The sequence below is a fragment of the Gambusia affinis genome, linkage group LG10, assembly GCF_019740435.1.
Source record: "Gambusia affinis linkage group LG10, SWU_Gaff_1.0, whole genome shotgun sequence".
In the NCBI taxonomy this organism is placed as follows: domain Eukaryota; kingdom Metazoa; phylum Chordata; class Actinopteri; order Cyprinodontiformes; family Poeciliidae; genus Gambusia; species Gambusia affinis.
This window is the reverse complement of record NC_057877.1, coordinates 504,729-518,476: the sequence shown is the minus strand read 5'-3', so window position 1 is coordinate 518,476 and position 13,748 is coordinate 504,729. Positions and strand designations below refer to the sequence as shown.

The 13,748-nt window shown below is 38.6% G+C and overlaps 1 protein-coding gene across 3 annotated transcripts in view; it reads left to right on the top strand.

The window, feature by feature from the left end:
* The first annotated feature begins 1,421 nt into the window (after positions 1-1,421).
* Positions 1,422-13,748, top strand: part of arhgap39 (Rho GTPase activating protein 39) — a 76,409-nt gene continuing 64,082 nt past the window's right edge. Inside the window, exons 1-2 of one of the 3 annotated variants that reach the window (XM_044128944.1) lie at positions 2,304-2,429; positions 5,740-5,890. Coding sequence is in view for 1 of the 3 variants with exons in the window: in XM_044128943.1 (XP_043984878.1) it covers positions 2,419-2,429 (11 nt within the window). In the remaining 2 variants the exon portion in view is untranslated. Of the gene's footprint in view, positions 1,546-2,303; positions 2,430-5,739; positions 5,891-13,748 lie in introns of those variants that run through there. The other 2 variants (XM_044128945.1, XM_044128943.1) reach the window with 2 other exon arrangements.

Genomic DNA, 13,748 nt, shown 5'->3' with positions numbered 1-13,748 from the left:
AGGAAGTGCGGCGAGCCGCCTCGGGGCCGGCTGCGGAGGAAGTGCGGCGAGCCGCCTCGGGGCCGGCTGCGGGGGAAGTGCGGCGAGCCGCCTCGGGGCCGGCTGCGGGAGGCGGAGCGCCTCGGGCCGGCTGCGGCGGAAGTGCGGCGAGCCGCCTCGGGGCCGGCTGCGGTGGAAGTGCGGCGAGCCGCCTCGGAAGTGCGGCGAGCCGCCTCGGGGCTGGCTGCGGGGGAAGTAATGGCTCCGTGAAGCGACCAGGGGCCGGGTCCACCGGCGGCTCAAGTCGCTTTCTCGGGGCAGGAAGAGGAGGCGGTGTTCCCGGAAGGCGACGAGGGGCCGGGTCCACCGGCGGCTCACGTCGCTGTTGCCGGGCTAACAGCGGAGGTGGTGTTCCCAGAAGGCGACGAGGGGCCGGATCCACCGGCGGCTCACGCCGCTTCTTCCGGGCAGACTTCGGGAAGCGACCAGGGGCCGGGTCCACCGGCGGCTCAGGTCGCCTGCCTCCCTGGCGGAGGTAACGGAGGGGACCGAATCCGGGGGGTGCCAAGACCAGTCTAGTCCCCCGAAAAACCTCCCGGTCCAGCTGGGCCAAAAATTTTGCGACCTCACCTCGTTTGTGGTCGGATCCTTCTGTCATGTTTAGCGGTGGTGGAGGTGAGGCAGAAACGCAGCTGAACCAGATTGCATGTAAAATATGATTAATTTAATGGAGTAAACCAGATCACAGGGAACAGGACGACGGAGGGACGAGACATAGACGTGACGAGGATCCGACAAACACACGGAGACACAGGTGACATTAAATACACATGAGGTAATCAGGGAACGAGACACACCTGGGAACTAATCACGGGGAGACAGGACAACACAGAGACTCAGACACACAAGAAAACTAGAAATAAATACACAGAGAAACATGGATCCTGACAGTTTTACTTTATCTCCAGGCACCCTGTTTCTGTTTTTGAACCATGCAGTGGTTGCTGTTTGCTGCCGATCAAACCATCTAGCTTGGACAGATGTTAACTCCTAACCTATTCCACCGACCAGATAAATGAAGTAAAGACAGGTGGTGAAGAGAAGAGAAAAATGACGACCAAAAATGATCGGTTGGAAATTCGCAGCAGGCTCTATAAAGTAAACATTTTGGCTTCAGCTTGGTGTTGGTAAAAGCTTGAATCATAAAGCGCAATTCATCCCAAAAGACAGACTAAGGTAATTAATGCTAAATTATTCCCAGGATATTTTAACTGGAAAAAGCATGTCTGGACTATTTCCATCAAGCGAACATAGCTGCAGAACGTACAACATCCGAACAATAGGCTACCAGAAAGGGATCCATCCACCGACTGTTGCCGGACGAGCCTTCCGTGGCTGCAGTATTTCCAGCAAAGATTAAGATCAGTGTTTGCAGAGGCAGGTCCGCTTCTCCGTCCTCACTGCGGCTGGATGAAGCGATATTTCCAAACGGAATCATTAGGAAAGCAGCCTCCTCATTGACCCACTCCAGGAAGCATGATCTAAAGAAGAGGCCGGACAAATCAGGTAGTCTAAAGACTAAATTTAATTCTGTCCGCTGTCAGCTCGCAATGCTGGAATTGTTTGCGGGAGATGTAAACTCTTCCCTATCGCAGTGGTCTCCATGGGAACCAGTTAGCCTGACCAGATGCGATTACCCCTTAGGCCCGTAATCACTGCTTCTAACTAATTTAAAACACCAAAATCATCTGTTTTTCTTTTGTCAAATTTAACATGAAAGAGAGTCCAGTAATTAAATGAGACGGTTAATAGATATAAATAAATAAATAAATAATATAAAGAAGTTATCTATTTATGTTGCATGCTGAGACATCTGCATAGTACATTACTTTTATCACGTTTATTAAAACTTTCACAGCGGGGATCTGGTTGCTTCGTCTCATTAATTTAAAAACATCAAACCAATCAACCCTAACGCCACAGGGTCGGAGGACTGTGGCCCTTGTATATGATGAGCAGGTAAAATGGTCGTCCGATCATTTTATTTTTTAATTACTACAGATAGATTCTGTAGTAATATCCCATCCAGATGGTGGGAAATTACTACATTTATACTATAAGTTTGACCGAACAATTTTACTGCTCTTATTCACGTTAAAAGGGTAAAATTTGTAGATTTTCATAGGTTAACCGAATACATAAAAAATAAAAATACAAAAAAAGTTATATCTCCTATGTCACATTAGTGTCATGTCTTTAAAAATTGGTCATTAGAAAAGCTCTTACTTTGAAAGCAACCAATGGATGTTGCGTAGTTACCGCTGTTGCCTTGACACTAGTCTAGGAGAAGTAATTCCGTGACTGCGGCTACCGCAATTTCAGCAACATGGAGGGCGTTTTGTACGTTCTTGCTGATTCATTTTAGGAGCCAGTGGGAAAATGGCAGAGAGGTGAGTGTCTCCACGCGCGTGCAGATCAAAGGGAAAATCGTGAGCCTGGGCAGCACGACGCTGCGGCTCGCGGCAGTCTCCGAGCACCCTGACTGTATCTTCTTGATTGAAATTCCAAGTCGAAAAAAAAAAAACAAACAAACAAAAAAAAAAACGACCGTATGTGTTAATTCGGGGCCGTTTCACTGCTTCAGGCTGCGTGGCTGCTGTTGGTTTGGGCTTTTTTCCAGTGGGATGGCGGGGTTATGATTCCGAGGCACCTGTCGGTGCGAGCTCTGTCTGCTTCTCTAACCTGATGCTAGCAGCGACTGAACCGAGCCTCTGGCTCCTCCAGGGCTGACGCGAGAAGGACCATTATCCTGGTCCTCCTCACAGCATCTCTCGTACTCATGATGGAGGGAGGCGCCTCCCATGGAGGAGCGCAGGGTATAAAGCAGCTGCCTGATTCTGCTCTGTGGGTGTCTGGGTACTGTCTGTCGATCTTTTGCACACACAGAAGCGGGGCGTTTTTGTTTTTACTGAAGTCAATGTCATTATAACATGTTGAAAATTGGTATCAGGGATTGATAAAGCATCATGAAGGAATGTTGTAAAGTTAACCATGATGCTCCGGGGGTTCAGATCGGTGACAAACGGATTACCATGTGGCATATAATCATGTTAAACATCATGGACACCTAAGAGTAGGGGGTGGCTCAGATCTCTGTCTCATCATTAGACAATGGCTGTTTCCTCAGTGCTCAAGATCACAGTTCTCTGTTAAGAATCAATGGCTGGTAAATGTCTGCTTCCTTATGGAAATCACTGCTGCAGGTGGGCAGTGGACTATTATTCAAATGCAGCCATGTTTGTCAGGGAGCTGAGCAGCGAGTCCCATTCTGGATTCGCTCATGTTTCCGTGTCGTCACTCTCAGGTGCAGTACATTTGCTGGAGAGCCAGTCGGACCTTGAAGGATCTTTAGACATTTATGCAACTTTGTTGGGAAACATATATAGTCTTAGCAAGTTACTGACACACATTTTAACTCCCCTTCTATACAAGTTAATATTAAGTGTGGTGGTTTGAGCAGAAATTGCTTTGATGATGACAAATCATCAATGGAACAAAGTGGATTTTTCTGGATCGAAATCCAGTTTTCTCTAAGAAATTTCTAGTGTTTTACTTACACAAACTAGTCGGTTTTATAAATTAATCCTAAATAAAATAGTTTGTCATGATTCTTATTTTTCTGATGGATCTCAATAAGTACAGGGTTCCCCCCAGAAAACTTGCTGTCAGGGCGCCAAGGTGGTCTACTGTATTTTTGTATTAAAAAATTATATTTTTTGATTTTGTTGTTTTTAAAATCAAAAACAACATTTTATATTATAAAAATCTAAAAATATTTTAATATTTTTAGGAAATGTAAAAATATTACTGGGCCATTATATGTTACGGGAAAACATTGCCAGTGAAACGCTATTTAAACCCACAATTTGTCTTAAAAACAACAAAATAAAAAAAATACAATTAAAATGAATATTAATTAATTGCATTTCTGTTTAATTTAAATTAAGTCAGAGGCTCCATAAGGCCACCCGGTGCTTCAGGGACCCATAATGCTAATATTTTAACGCAGACCACATTTGTTTATTGAGATTTACAATGCTGCTAAATTTGATTTAATGGTTTCAGCATACATAAATTAAAAGATTTTAAATTGTTTAACATTTAAATTTTAAGGAGCTGATATTACCCCTAGTTTACATTGTAAAAGTACAAAGAAGAAGAGACCCTTTTCACATGACGTCAGACAACGGCCGTTATGACTCGATGCAGGGTATCTTTAGTTTACCCAGTTTCTGGACTCTGAAGCATCTGCCACAAGTATGTCACCATTTGCAAGCAAATTTTCTTCAGCAACATAATCTAAACTGAACAAATTCTTCTCTGAATGAGACTTGTTTGACTACGAAGGTACGTGTTTGGTTTTTTTCTAGCTGTTAGTTAATATGCTAGGATAACAATAGTAATTTGTTAGCTGGCTAAGATTACGTAGCCTTTCTGTTTTGGAAATAGAACATATTTAGGCTCTAATCTTAATCAGATTCTTATAGTATAGACTGGGGTTGCCACCTGTCACGTACAATACATGATCGTAAATATCCCTTAGTACCCCCATCCCCTCCCTACATCTTAGGCTAGTTTCACCACCCGCTCAGTAGAGATATTACCCCTAGTCTCAAGTCCAAAACTTGCCAGTTATGCCACACACCTGCTTCTCCACCATGTCTTGAGAAGTCAAGTAGGAACACGCTCATCCCAGGCTGAACAGCTCTGGTGAAAATGAAAGGCTCACAGTAAGCTGTCTGATAGGAGGTAAACACTTCATCGTATTCATCAAAAAATTATATATATATATACAGGGGTTGGACAATGAAACTGAAACACCTGGTTTTAGACCACAATAACTTATTAGTGTGGTGTAGGGCCTCCTTTTGAGGCCAATACAGCGTCAATTTGTCTTGGGAATGACATATACAAGTCCTGCACAGTGGTCAGAGGGATTTTAAACCATTCTTCTTGCAGAATAGTGGCCAGGTCACGATGTGATGCTGGTGGAGGAAAATGTTTCCTGACTCGCTCCTCCAAAACACCCCAAAGTGGCTCAATAATATTTAGATCTGGTGACTGTGCAGGCCATGGGAGATGTTCAACTTCACTTTCATGTTCATCAAACCAATTTTTCACCAGTCTTGCTGTGTGTATTGGTGCATTGTCATCCTGATACACGGCACCTCCTTCAGCATACAATGTTTGAACCATTGGATGCACATGGTCCTCCAGAATGGTTCGGTAGTCCTTGGCAGTAGCACAAGTATGGGGCCAAGGGAATGCCATGATATGGCAGCCCAAACCATCACTGATCCACCCCCATGCTTCACTCTGGGCATGCAACAGTCTAGGTGGTACGCTTCTTTGGGGCTTCTTCACACCATAACTCTCCCGGATGTGGGGAAAACAGTAAAGGTGGACTCATCAGAGAACAATACATGTTTCACATTGTCCACAGCCCAAGATTTGCGCTCCTTGCACCATTGAAACCGATGTTTGGCATTGGCACGAGTGACCAAAGGTTTGGCTATAGCAGCCCGGCCGTGTATATTGACCCTGTGGAGCTCCAGACGGACAGTTTTGGTGGAAACAGGAGAGTTGAGGTGCACATTTAATTCTGCCGTGATTTGGGCAGCCGTGGTTTTATGTTTTTTGGATACAATCAGGGTTAGCACCCGAACATCCCTTTCAGACAGCTTCCTCTTGCGTCCACAGTTAATCCTGTTGGATGTGGTTCGTCCTTCTTGGTGGTATGATGACATTACCCTGGATACCGTGGCTCTTGATACATCACAAAGACTTGCTGTCTTGGTCACAGATGCGCCAGCAAGACGTGCACCAACAATTTGTCCTCTTTTGAACTCTGGTATGTCACCCATGATGTTGTGTGCATTGCAATATTTTGAGCAAAATTGTGCTCTTACCCTGCTAATTGCCCTTCACACTCTATTTATGGGTTCTGTTGAATTAGAATTAATGAAGATTGGCCAACAGGCTGGTCACTTAGCCATGAAACCTCCACACATCCATCAGAATCAGAATTCTGGTCATTGTCCATGACCCTGTATATTTATCTCTCTCTCTCTCTCTCTCTATATATATCATATATATATATATATATATAACTATATATATAGAATTATTATATATGAAATATATATATATACTATATATATATATATATTTATATATATATATATATATAGACAATATGGATATATATCTTTATATATATATATATATATATATATATATATATATATATATATTTATATATATATATATATATCCTCATATATATATATATATATAAATATATATATATATATATATATATAGAAGGAACTTTCATATTGGTAGTATATATATCTTTTATATATATAACATCATATATTCCTTATTATATATACCATATAAAATAATTTTATGTTTGTCATCTTTTAAAATATTTTTAACACAGTTATATGTGGTGTGGCTTGTGTCCAAGTAATATATTTATGTATATTCATCATATATCACATATAGGTAACTATATATATACACCTTCTTTATATGGTATATATATATACATATTACCATATCGTATATATATATATATATATTATCTTTGAGATCTTTAGGAAGAAATAACACATCAGACCAGGGCTATAGTAGCTGAGGCCATTTAGACTGATTCTGTTTGAGTTCTGCTGATTGAGCAAGTTATAAAGGTGAAGCACTGATCATTTCTGCTGGTAGCTACATTGAAGTGCCTGGTTTTGTTAATGCAGATTTTTCCCCATCACAGTTGAGGGTTCATGTAGCTCTGCAGTGAGAGTACATTTGTGACATTTGATGTCAGAACAGGGAAGCTCATTAACTTCACGTTTCTCCATTGAATATTTATCAAATGTTATGATTAGAGGGTTAATATTCATTTTTTTGCTGCTTAGCCCAGACTTAGAAGTTTTTAGAACAATGATGATGCCAATAACAATTTTTATATCCCTACATGTCTGTATGATTCTGCTGTGGTGCCTGTGGAAATGCAAAAGCAATTATTTATTTAAAGTTTCTAGTTGGACTTTGTGCTTCAGACAATTGCTTTTACAGTGTGGAAAACAAATTTAGGGATTTCTTGCAACACCTGAAACTGCTCACTTTGATCAAAAATTCTCTTCAGCTGTGCACCAGATAGCATCTAAAACAAACTGGCATTGCCAAAGGACACTACATGAATGTTTTCTTAAAGTAACTAAAATGTCATTTTCTACATGCAGTCCTGATAGCAAATTTTGCTGAATGTTAATTGATGAAAATTGCAATAAAAGTATTGTCAACTGTACACTGATTAGCATGGAAATGACATAATAATACATGTGATTTCCTGCCAAAGATAGATACACTTTATTTTCAAAAGAACATTTAACACTGGAATTGATAAAATACAACAAAACAATTATTAAGGAACAAATCAAAAATAAAATGGATTTTGTCTCCATTAACAAAATGTACTTGAATAAAAACACCAAAGTGTAAATAAATACAGTCTGTAAACCATATTGCCCTATTTAAATCTTACTCTCTATTTAAAGTAAGATTTAAATAGAGAAGATGGAACATCGACTACCTGATGCAATAGTTTACACTTACATTTTCCCCTTAAGACAATCTTGGAACATTGGTCGTTCAAAGATTGTCGTTTGTGATCATCCTGTAGTGTGTGGTGTGTTACTGTAGATCGTTGTGGCGCTCTGATCTAAATCAGGGGTTTTCCCCACTGGGAGCTTAACGCAGCCTGTTGAAAGTGACAGGTAGCCAATCAGAAAGCCGGATTCTCCTCCATCCTTACTGAGGGGAAATTATAGAGGGGAATCTCAAACAGTTGACAAGATGCAACCCGAAGTCCAGCGGACATTGGAGATGATATGTGAAAACAACATTAATGTTTAGAAAACATTTGGTGCAAAGAATATAGAAATGATGAGGGGAGGAGTTGGAGAGAAATTGCTTCCAGTTGATGAACCTGGTAACTTTTCAGCTGTTCTTTATTAACGTGACATAAATAGATTCTAATGATTTTCATTCAGTCAGGACGTTACACTGACACTAGAGCCACATGCACTGCAGGGAGATTGTAGTAAAGCATTGATTAATGCCTGGTTTTAAAATGAGTTCACTGGACTTGTAGCCATTATTTTGTTCCCATTGTTGGACACCACTTATAACTAGGATTTCTGTTGGCTAATGTGTGATCTGTCAGGTTTTGAAAATGGCTCTAAGATGGTGTAGTGTAAACTGGACATTACATTAAGGAAATGAGGAAGGGAGGGTCAGTGGAGTTGAGCCTTTTTTCATTCAGTGTCATCAACAGGAAGAGAAAAAGGCCAGAAGATACGATAAAGGCGATAATCAAAATGATGTCAATAGTTTTAATTTATCGTACGATTAATTGATTTATTGTTTATTGTGACAGGCCTAACTGAGTACATAATGTTGAAATAAAATTGATATGCCTTTTGTAAATACATTTTACATACATTTTTTATGTGAATGGAACCTTCAATAGGACTAACAAGCCTCATCAGAGCACATAAAATAGAACTGTATCTTTGACCTATCCAAGGTGTACACTGTCTCTCTCTTTCAGTGACTGCTGGAGACAGGCACCTGGTGCAACCCTGTGTGTGTAACCCATGCGTGTTTTCTTTGTCACTGGGATAATGAATTGTAATTTATATCAGGCCAGAGACAGGACTGATGTTCAGTCCTGTCTTAATCTGCTATGACAACAGCACAGTTATGAGTATGTGTATGACAGCTGCATGCAACAGTATCCACCAGCATCCATCAGAATTCTCTTATCATGTGATCATATAGTGTTTTTTCATCATTTAACAAATCAATATATGTAACAATTCCTCAGAGCTAAACATTCTTTGTCCATAAAACATTAAAAATAACATCGAACAATATAAAATATTAGTTACATATTGTAACCCCAAATTCTATATATATGTATAGGGGCAGCCCTTTAAGTCTATGTGAAATAGAACAGTAAATTAACAGTCAACTACCAGTTGTAAAATTTCTAAAAGACATTTTTATATATCTATATTTATTCACACTTTGAACCTATCTGGTATGACAACAGCACAATTATGAGTGTGCGTATGTATGACAGCTGCATGCAACGGTCTGTTCAAGGCAGGAAAACAAAGGAAAACAGTATCATTATTGCTCAGCCATTGAGCAGCTCCCACTCATAAAGACATATTTTTCCAACACAACCATGGGAAAACTTTACAAATTATACCAACAGATGTTACTTGCCCTTGCGATATTTTGTGGGTCTGTTGAATTAGAGAAATATGACTTCAAAGTAGGGTAGAGCGGCTCACTCACGCCTACCTCCACCAGCATCCATCAGAATCAGAATTCTGGTGGGGGAAGCCATGAGAGCGCCTGAAGGACCTGTTGCATGCACCATGTCACCATACCAGTAGGGGGCTCTAAAAAATCAATATCAATTAAAAATGTAACTATAAATGCATAGAATTATTTCTGTGTGAAATTCAACAGTCATCTATATATAAAAACCTCTGTTGCATGGGGGAGCCGGGTCTGTATAGACAATGGATGGATGTATCTTTGATGTGGGATGTTCTATTCACAGAAAATTTTCAAGGGCTGTTGGTGGTCACAGATCCTCAATGGTAACAGTTGCAATAAACTTTGTAAATGGCTTCACCTCTGAGCTAGAAGGAACTTTCATGTTGGTAGTTTGATGGTCTTTTGGTTCACAGTAACATCAGCTGTTGTTCCTTTGCCTCCAGTGAAACCATATAAAATAATTTTATGTTTGTCATCTTTTAAAATATTTCCTTAACACAGTTATTGTGGTGTGGCTTGTGTCCAAGTAATTTTACTTTATGTGTTCATCATGAACACATAAGGTAACTAAATGTAGCGGCACCTTCTTTAAGTGGTATTATAGACTAACATATTACCAACGTAGTAAAGAAAAATAATATTATCTTTGAAACTTTAGGAAGAAGATAGCTCTGCACCAGGGCTATAGTAGCTGCTTAGGCCATTTAGTGATTCTGTTTGATTTGCTGATTGAGCAAGTTATAAAGGTGAAGCACTGATCTGTTGATGTGGTGACATCAGAAGTGCCTGGTTTTGTATTTGCAGATTTTCTCTCCCATCAGGGCCCATGCTTGTGTTCATGTAGCTCTGCAGGTATTACATTTGTGACATTTGATGTCAGAACAGGGTGGGGCATTAGGAATGTGTTCTGTATCATGAAGACATGGATGAAATATTCATGTGCCTTAGCCCAGAAGCAGGTTTTTACGCTGTTCACTTTGATGCCAAAGAGTTTTTTATTTCATAATGTCTGTATGTTCACTGTCAATAAAGAAAGCAAAAGCAATTATTTATTTAAAGTTTCTGGAGTTGGACTTTATGGCTTAAAGACAATTGCTTTTACAGTGGGAAAACAAATTTAGCAGGTTTCTTGCAACACCTGAACACGTCTAACTTTGATCAAAAATTCTCTTCAGCTGTGAAAGATAGCATCTAAAACAAAAATTCCAAAAAATACATTGCATGATTTTAAAGTAACTAAAAATGTCATTTTCTACAAAAATGCAGTGTGAATGATGTAAGCTGAATGTTTTTGATGAAAATTGCAAAAGCATTTGTCAACTGTAAAAGATTAGCAGAATTGTAAGAAATAGGGAAAAGCAGCAGAACAAAGCACAATCCTTTAAAGTACTTAAACAGGATTATTACAACAGGAAAAATTATTGGAGAGGAACAAATCAGAAGTACCAAATACTTTTGATTCCTAAAGACTATAGAAATTGGTGCAGAACAGAAGGGAAGGAAAACGTTTCGAAAGATGATAGAGAGATTGGTAATCTAAATAGTAAGAGAAGTTTAGAAGAATATAGTTCAGATGAAGAAAACAGAGTGGTTAGGAGGAAAATGATAAATGAGGAGTTTAAGGTAATACTTAAATTCAGGAAGGAAGATATGAACATAAACCTTAGTCCGATAGCAGTGTCTAGAGAAATAAAAAAGAAACTAGGGGAGGTTGAGTTTGTAAAAATCTTGCGAGATGGTAATGTGTTGATAAAATGTAAGTCTGAAGAACAAAAGAATAAAAGCATGCAGATTGATAACATTTGTAAAAAGGTTGTGCGTGAAAAGAAAATTGTTGGAGAAAACAGAGTATCACGTGGTGTAATCACTGGTATTCCGCTTGAGGAAGATTTAGAAAAACTTAAAAGAAATATACATGGTGGTGAAGTGCGGAGATTGAAAAGATTGTTAAAATCTGTGGATGGGGAGAAAATAGAAAGTTTTTTGATACTTCTGGAGTTTCAAGGTGATGTTCTTCCTGATAAAGTGAAAATTGGTTTCTTGAGTTTTTCTGTTAGACCTTATATTCCTCCTCCCTTGTGCTGTTACAAATGTCAAAGGTATGGTCACATTGCATCAGTGTGTAAAGGGAAGCAAAGATGTGCTAGATGTGGTGGAGATCATCGATATGATGAATGTGGAGCAGATGTACAGTTGAAATGTTGTAACTGCGATGGTGAGCATAATGTAGCATATAGAGGGTGTGAAGCAAGAAAAAAGGCAGCAGAAATTCAACAGCTGAAAGTAATTAAAAACATTACTTATGCAGAGGCAGCAAAAAGTGTTCAAGGAAAAAGAACAGCTCAGAAAAATCAGCAAGTGTCTTCTAGTCCACATCAAAGAACAATGTCAGGAATGGAAATTACAATGGATAAATTCATTTTATTTTGTCATAAGAGGGTATAATAGTATTAGAAGAGATAGGGAACAAGAAAGTGGAGGAGGATGTGTAATATTTATAAAACAAGGAATTCAGTATAGATTTTTAGGAAAAGGAGCTTCACTAGAATGGTTATCTGTGGAAATTTGGATTAATAAAGAAAGTATTAAAATATTAAATTTTTATAATCCGTGTAAAAAATTGGATTTAGATGAAATGGAGGAAATGTTTAAAAATATAGGAAGAAAGTTCATTTGTTGTGGAGATTTTAATGCTTATAGTTCTTTGTGGGGTAATAGGAATGATGCAAATGGAGAAGTGGTGGAAGAAATAATGGATAGAAAACATTTAGTTGGTCTTAATAATGGGGAAGGGATGAGAATTAATATTAGAAATGGATCAGAATCAGAGTTAGATTTAACTTTAGTTTCAAAGAATTTGGCCGGGATTAGTAAGTGGAAAATATTAAGAGAATCAACTATAGGGAGTGATCACTATCCTATAGTTATTGAAATTGGTAAAGAAATAGGAAAAATTGTTAATGAGACCTTAGAAAGATGGATATTTGGAAATGTTGATTGGGAAAAATATAAAATAATAAATGATGAAGAGATGTAAAAAGTTAATGTAGAGCTGGATGTTGATGGTAAATTCTTCTATTTGTGATGCTATTTTAGGAGCCGCTCGGGAAACAATCCAAAGGAAAAAAGGAAAATATAAGAAGAAAATTGTACCATGGTGGACGAAGGACTGTGATGGCGCAATTAAATCTCGAAATAAAGCTTTTAGATCAGGGGTGTCAAACTCCAGTCCTCGAGGGCCGCTGTCCTGCAACTTTTAGATGTGCCTCCGCTGCACCACACCTGAATAGAATAATTAGGTCATTAGCAAGGCTTTGGAGAACTGGTCTACACAAGGTGGAGGTAATTAAGCCATTTCATTCCAGTGTTTTGTACCTGTGGCACATCTAAAAACTGCAGGACAGCGGCCCTTGAGGACTGGAGCTTGACACCCCTGTTTTAGATTGTTACAGAGAAATCAGAATTTTATTGACTATAAAAGGTCACAAGCTCTAGTTAAAAGAACGGTAAAAAATGCAAAAAAAGGTTTATTGGAGTAATTTTTGTGATTCTGTAGGTAGGGAAACAAAGATTTTAAAAGTCTGGGGAATGATAAAGAGAATGAATGGAATTAGAAGTGAATATGGATATCCAGTTCTGAAAGATGGAAATGTTATTGCTGTGACTGAGGAGGAGAAAGCAAATATGTTAGTTAAAAAATTTGTTAAAGTTCATATTTGTAATAATTTAAGCGCAGAAGAAAACTGCAGAAGAACTTGTACAATTAATGAAAATGTAAATTTATTAGAAGAAAATGTAAGAAATAATGATTTATTGAATAATCCTTTTTCTTTATTTGAATTAAACAATGCCTTAGGAAAATCAAAAAATTCATCTCCAGGAAAAGATAATATTTCTTATATTATGGTTAATAAGCTTAGTAATTCATCTAAGAAGGTTTTATTGGAATTCTATAATAAGATATGGGAAGTGGGTATTTTACCTCTGGCATGGAAAGAAGCAATCATAGTTCCAATCTTAAAGCCAGGTAAAGATCAATCAAATCCAGAAAGTTACAGACCCATTGCTTTAACTTCTCATATTTGTAAAATAATGGAGAGAATGGTAAATGAAAGATTGAGCTACTTTGTTGAAAAGAGGGGATATTTATCAAAATGTCAAAGTGGATTTAGAAAAGGGAGAAGCACTATGGATCCTTTACTTTGTCTAGAACATGAAATCAGAAAAGGGCAAGTTAACAAGGAGAGTGTAGTGGCTGTTTTCTTTGATATAGAGAAAGCTTATGATATGATGTGGAAAGATGGACTTTTAATTAAATTGAAAAAAATGGGAATTAATGGATCAATGTTTTA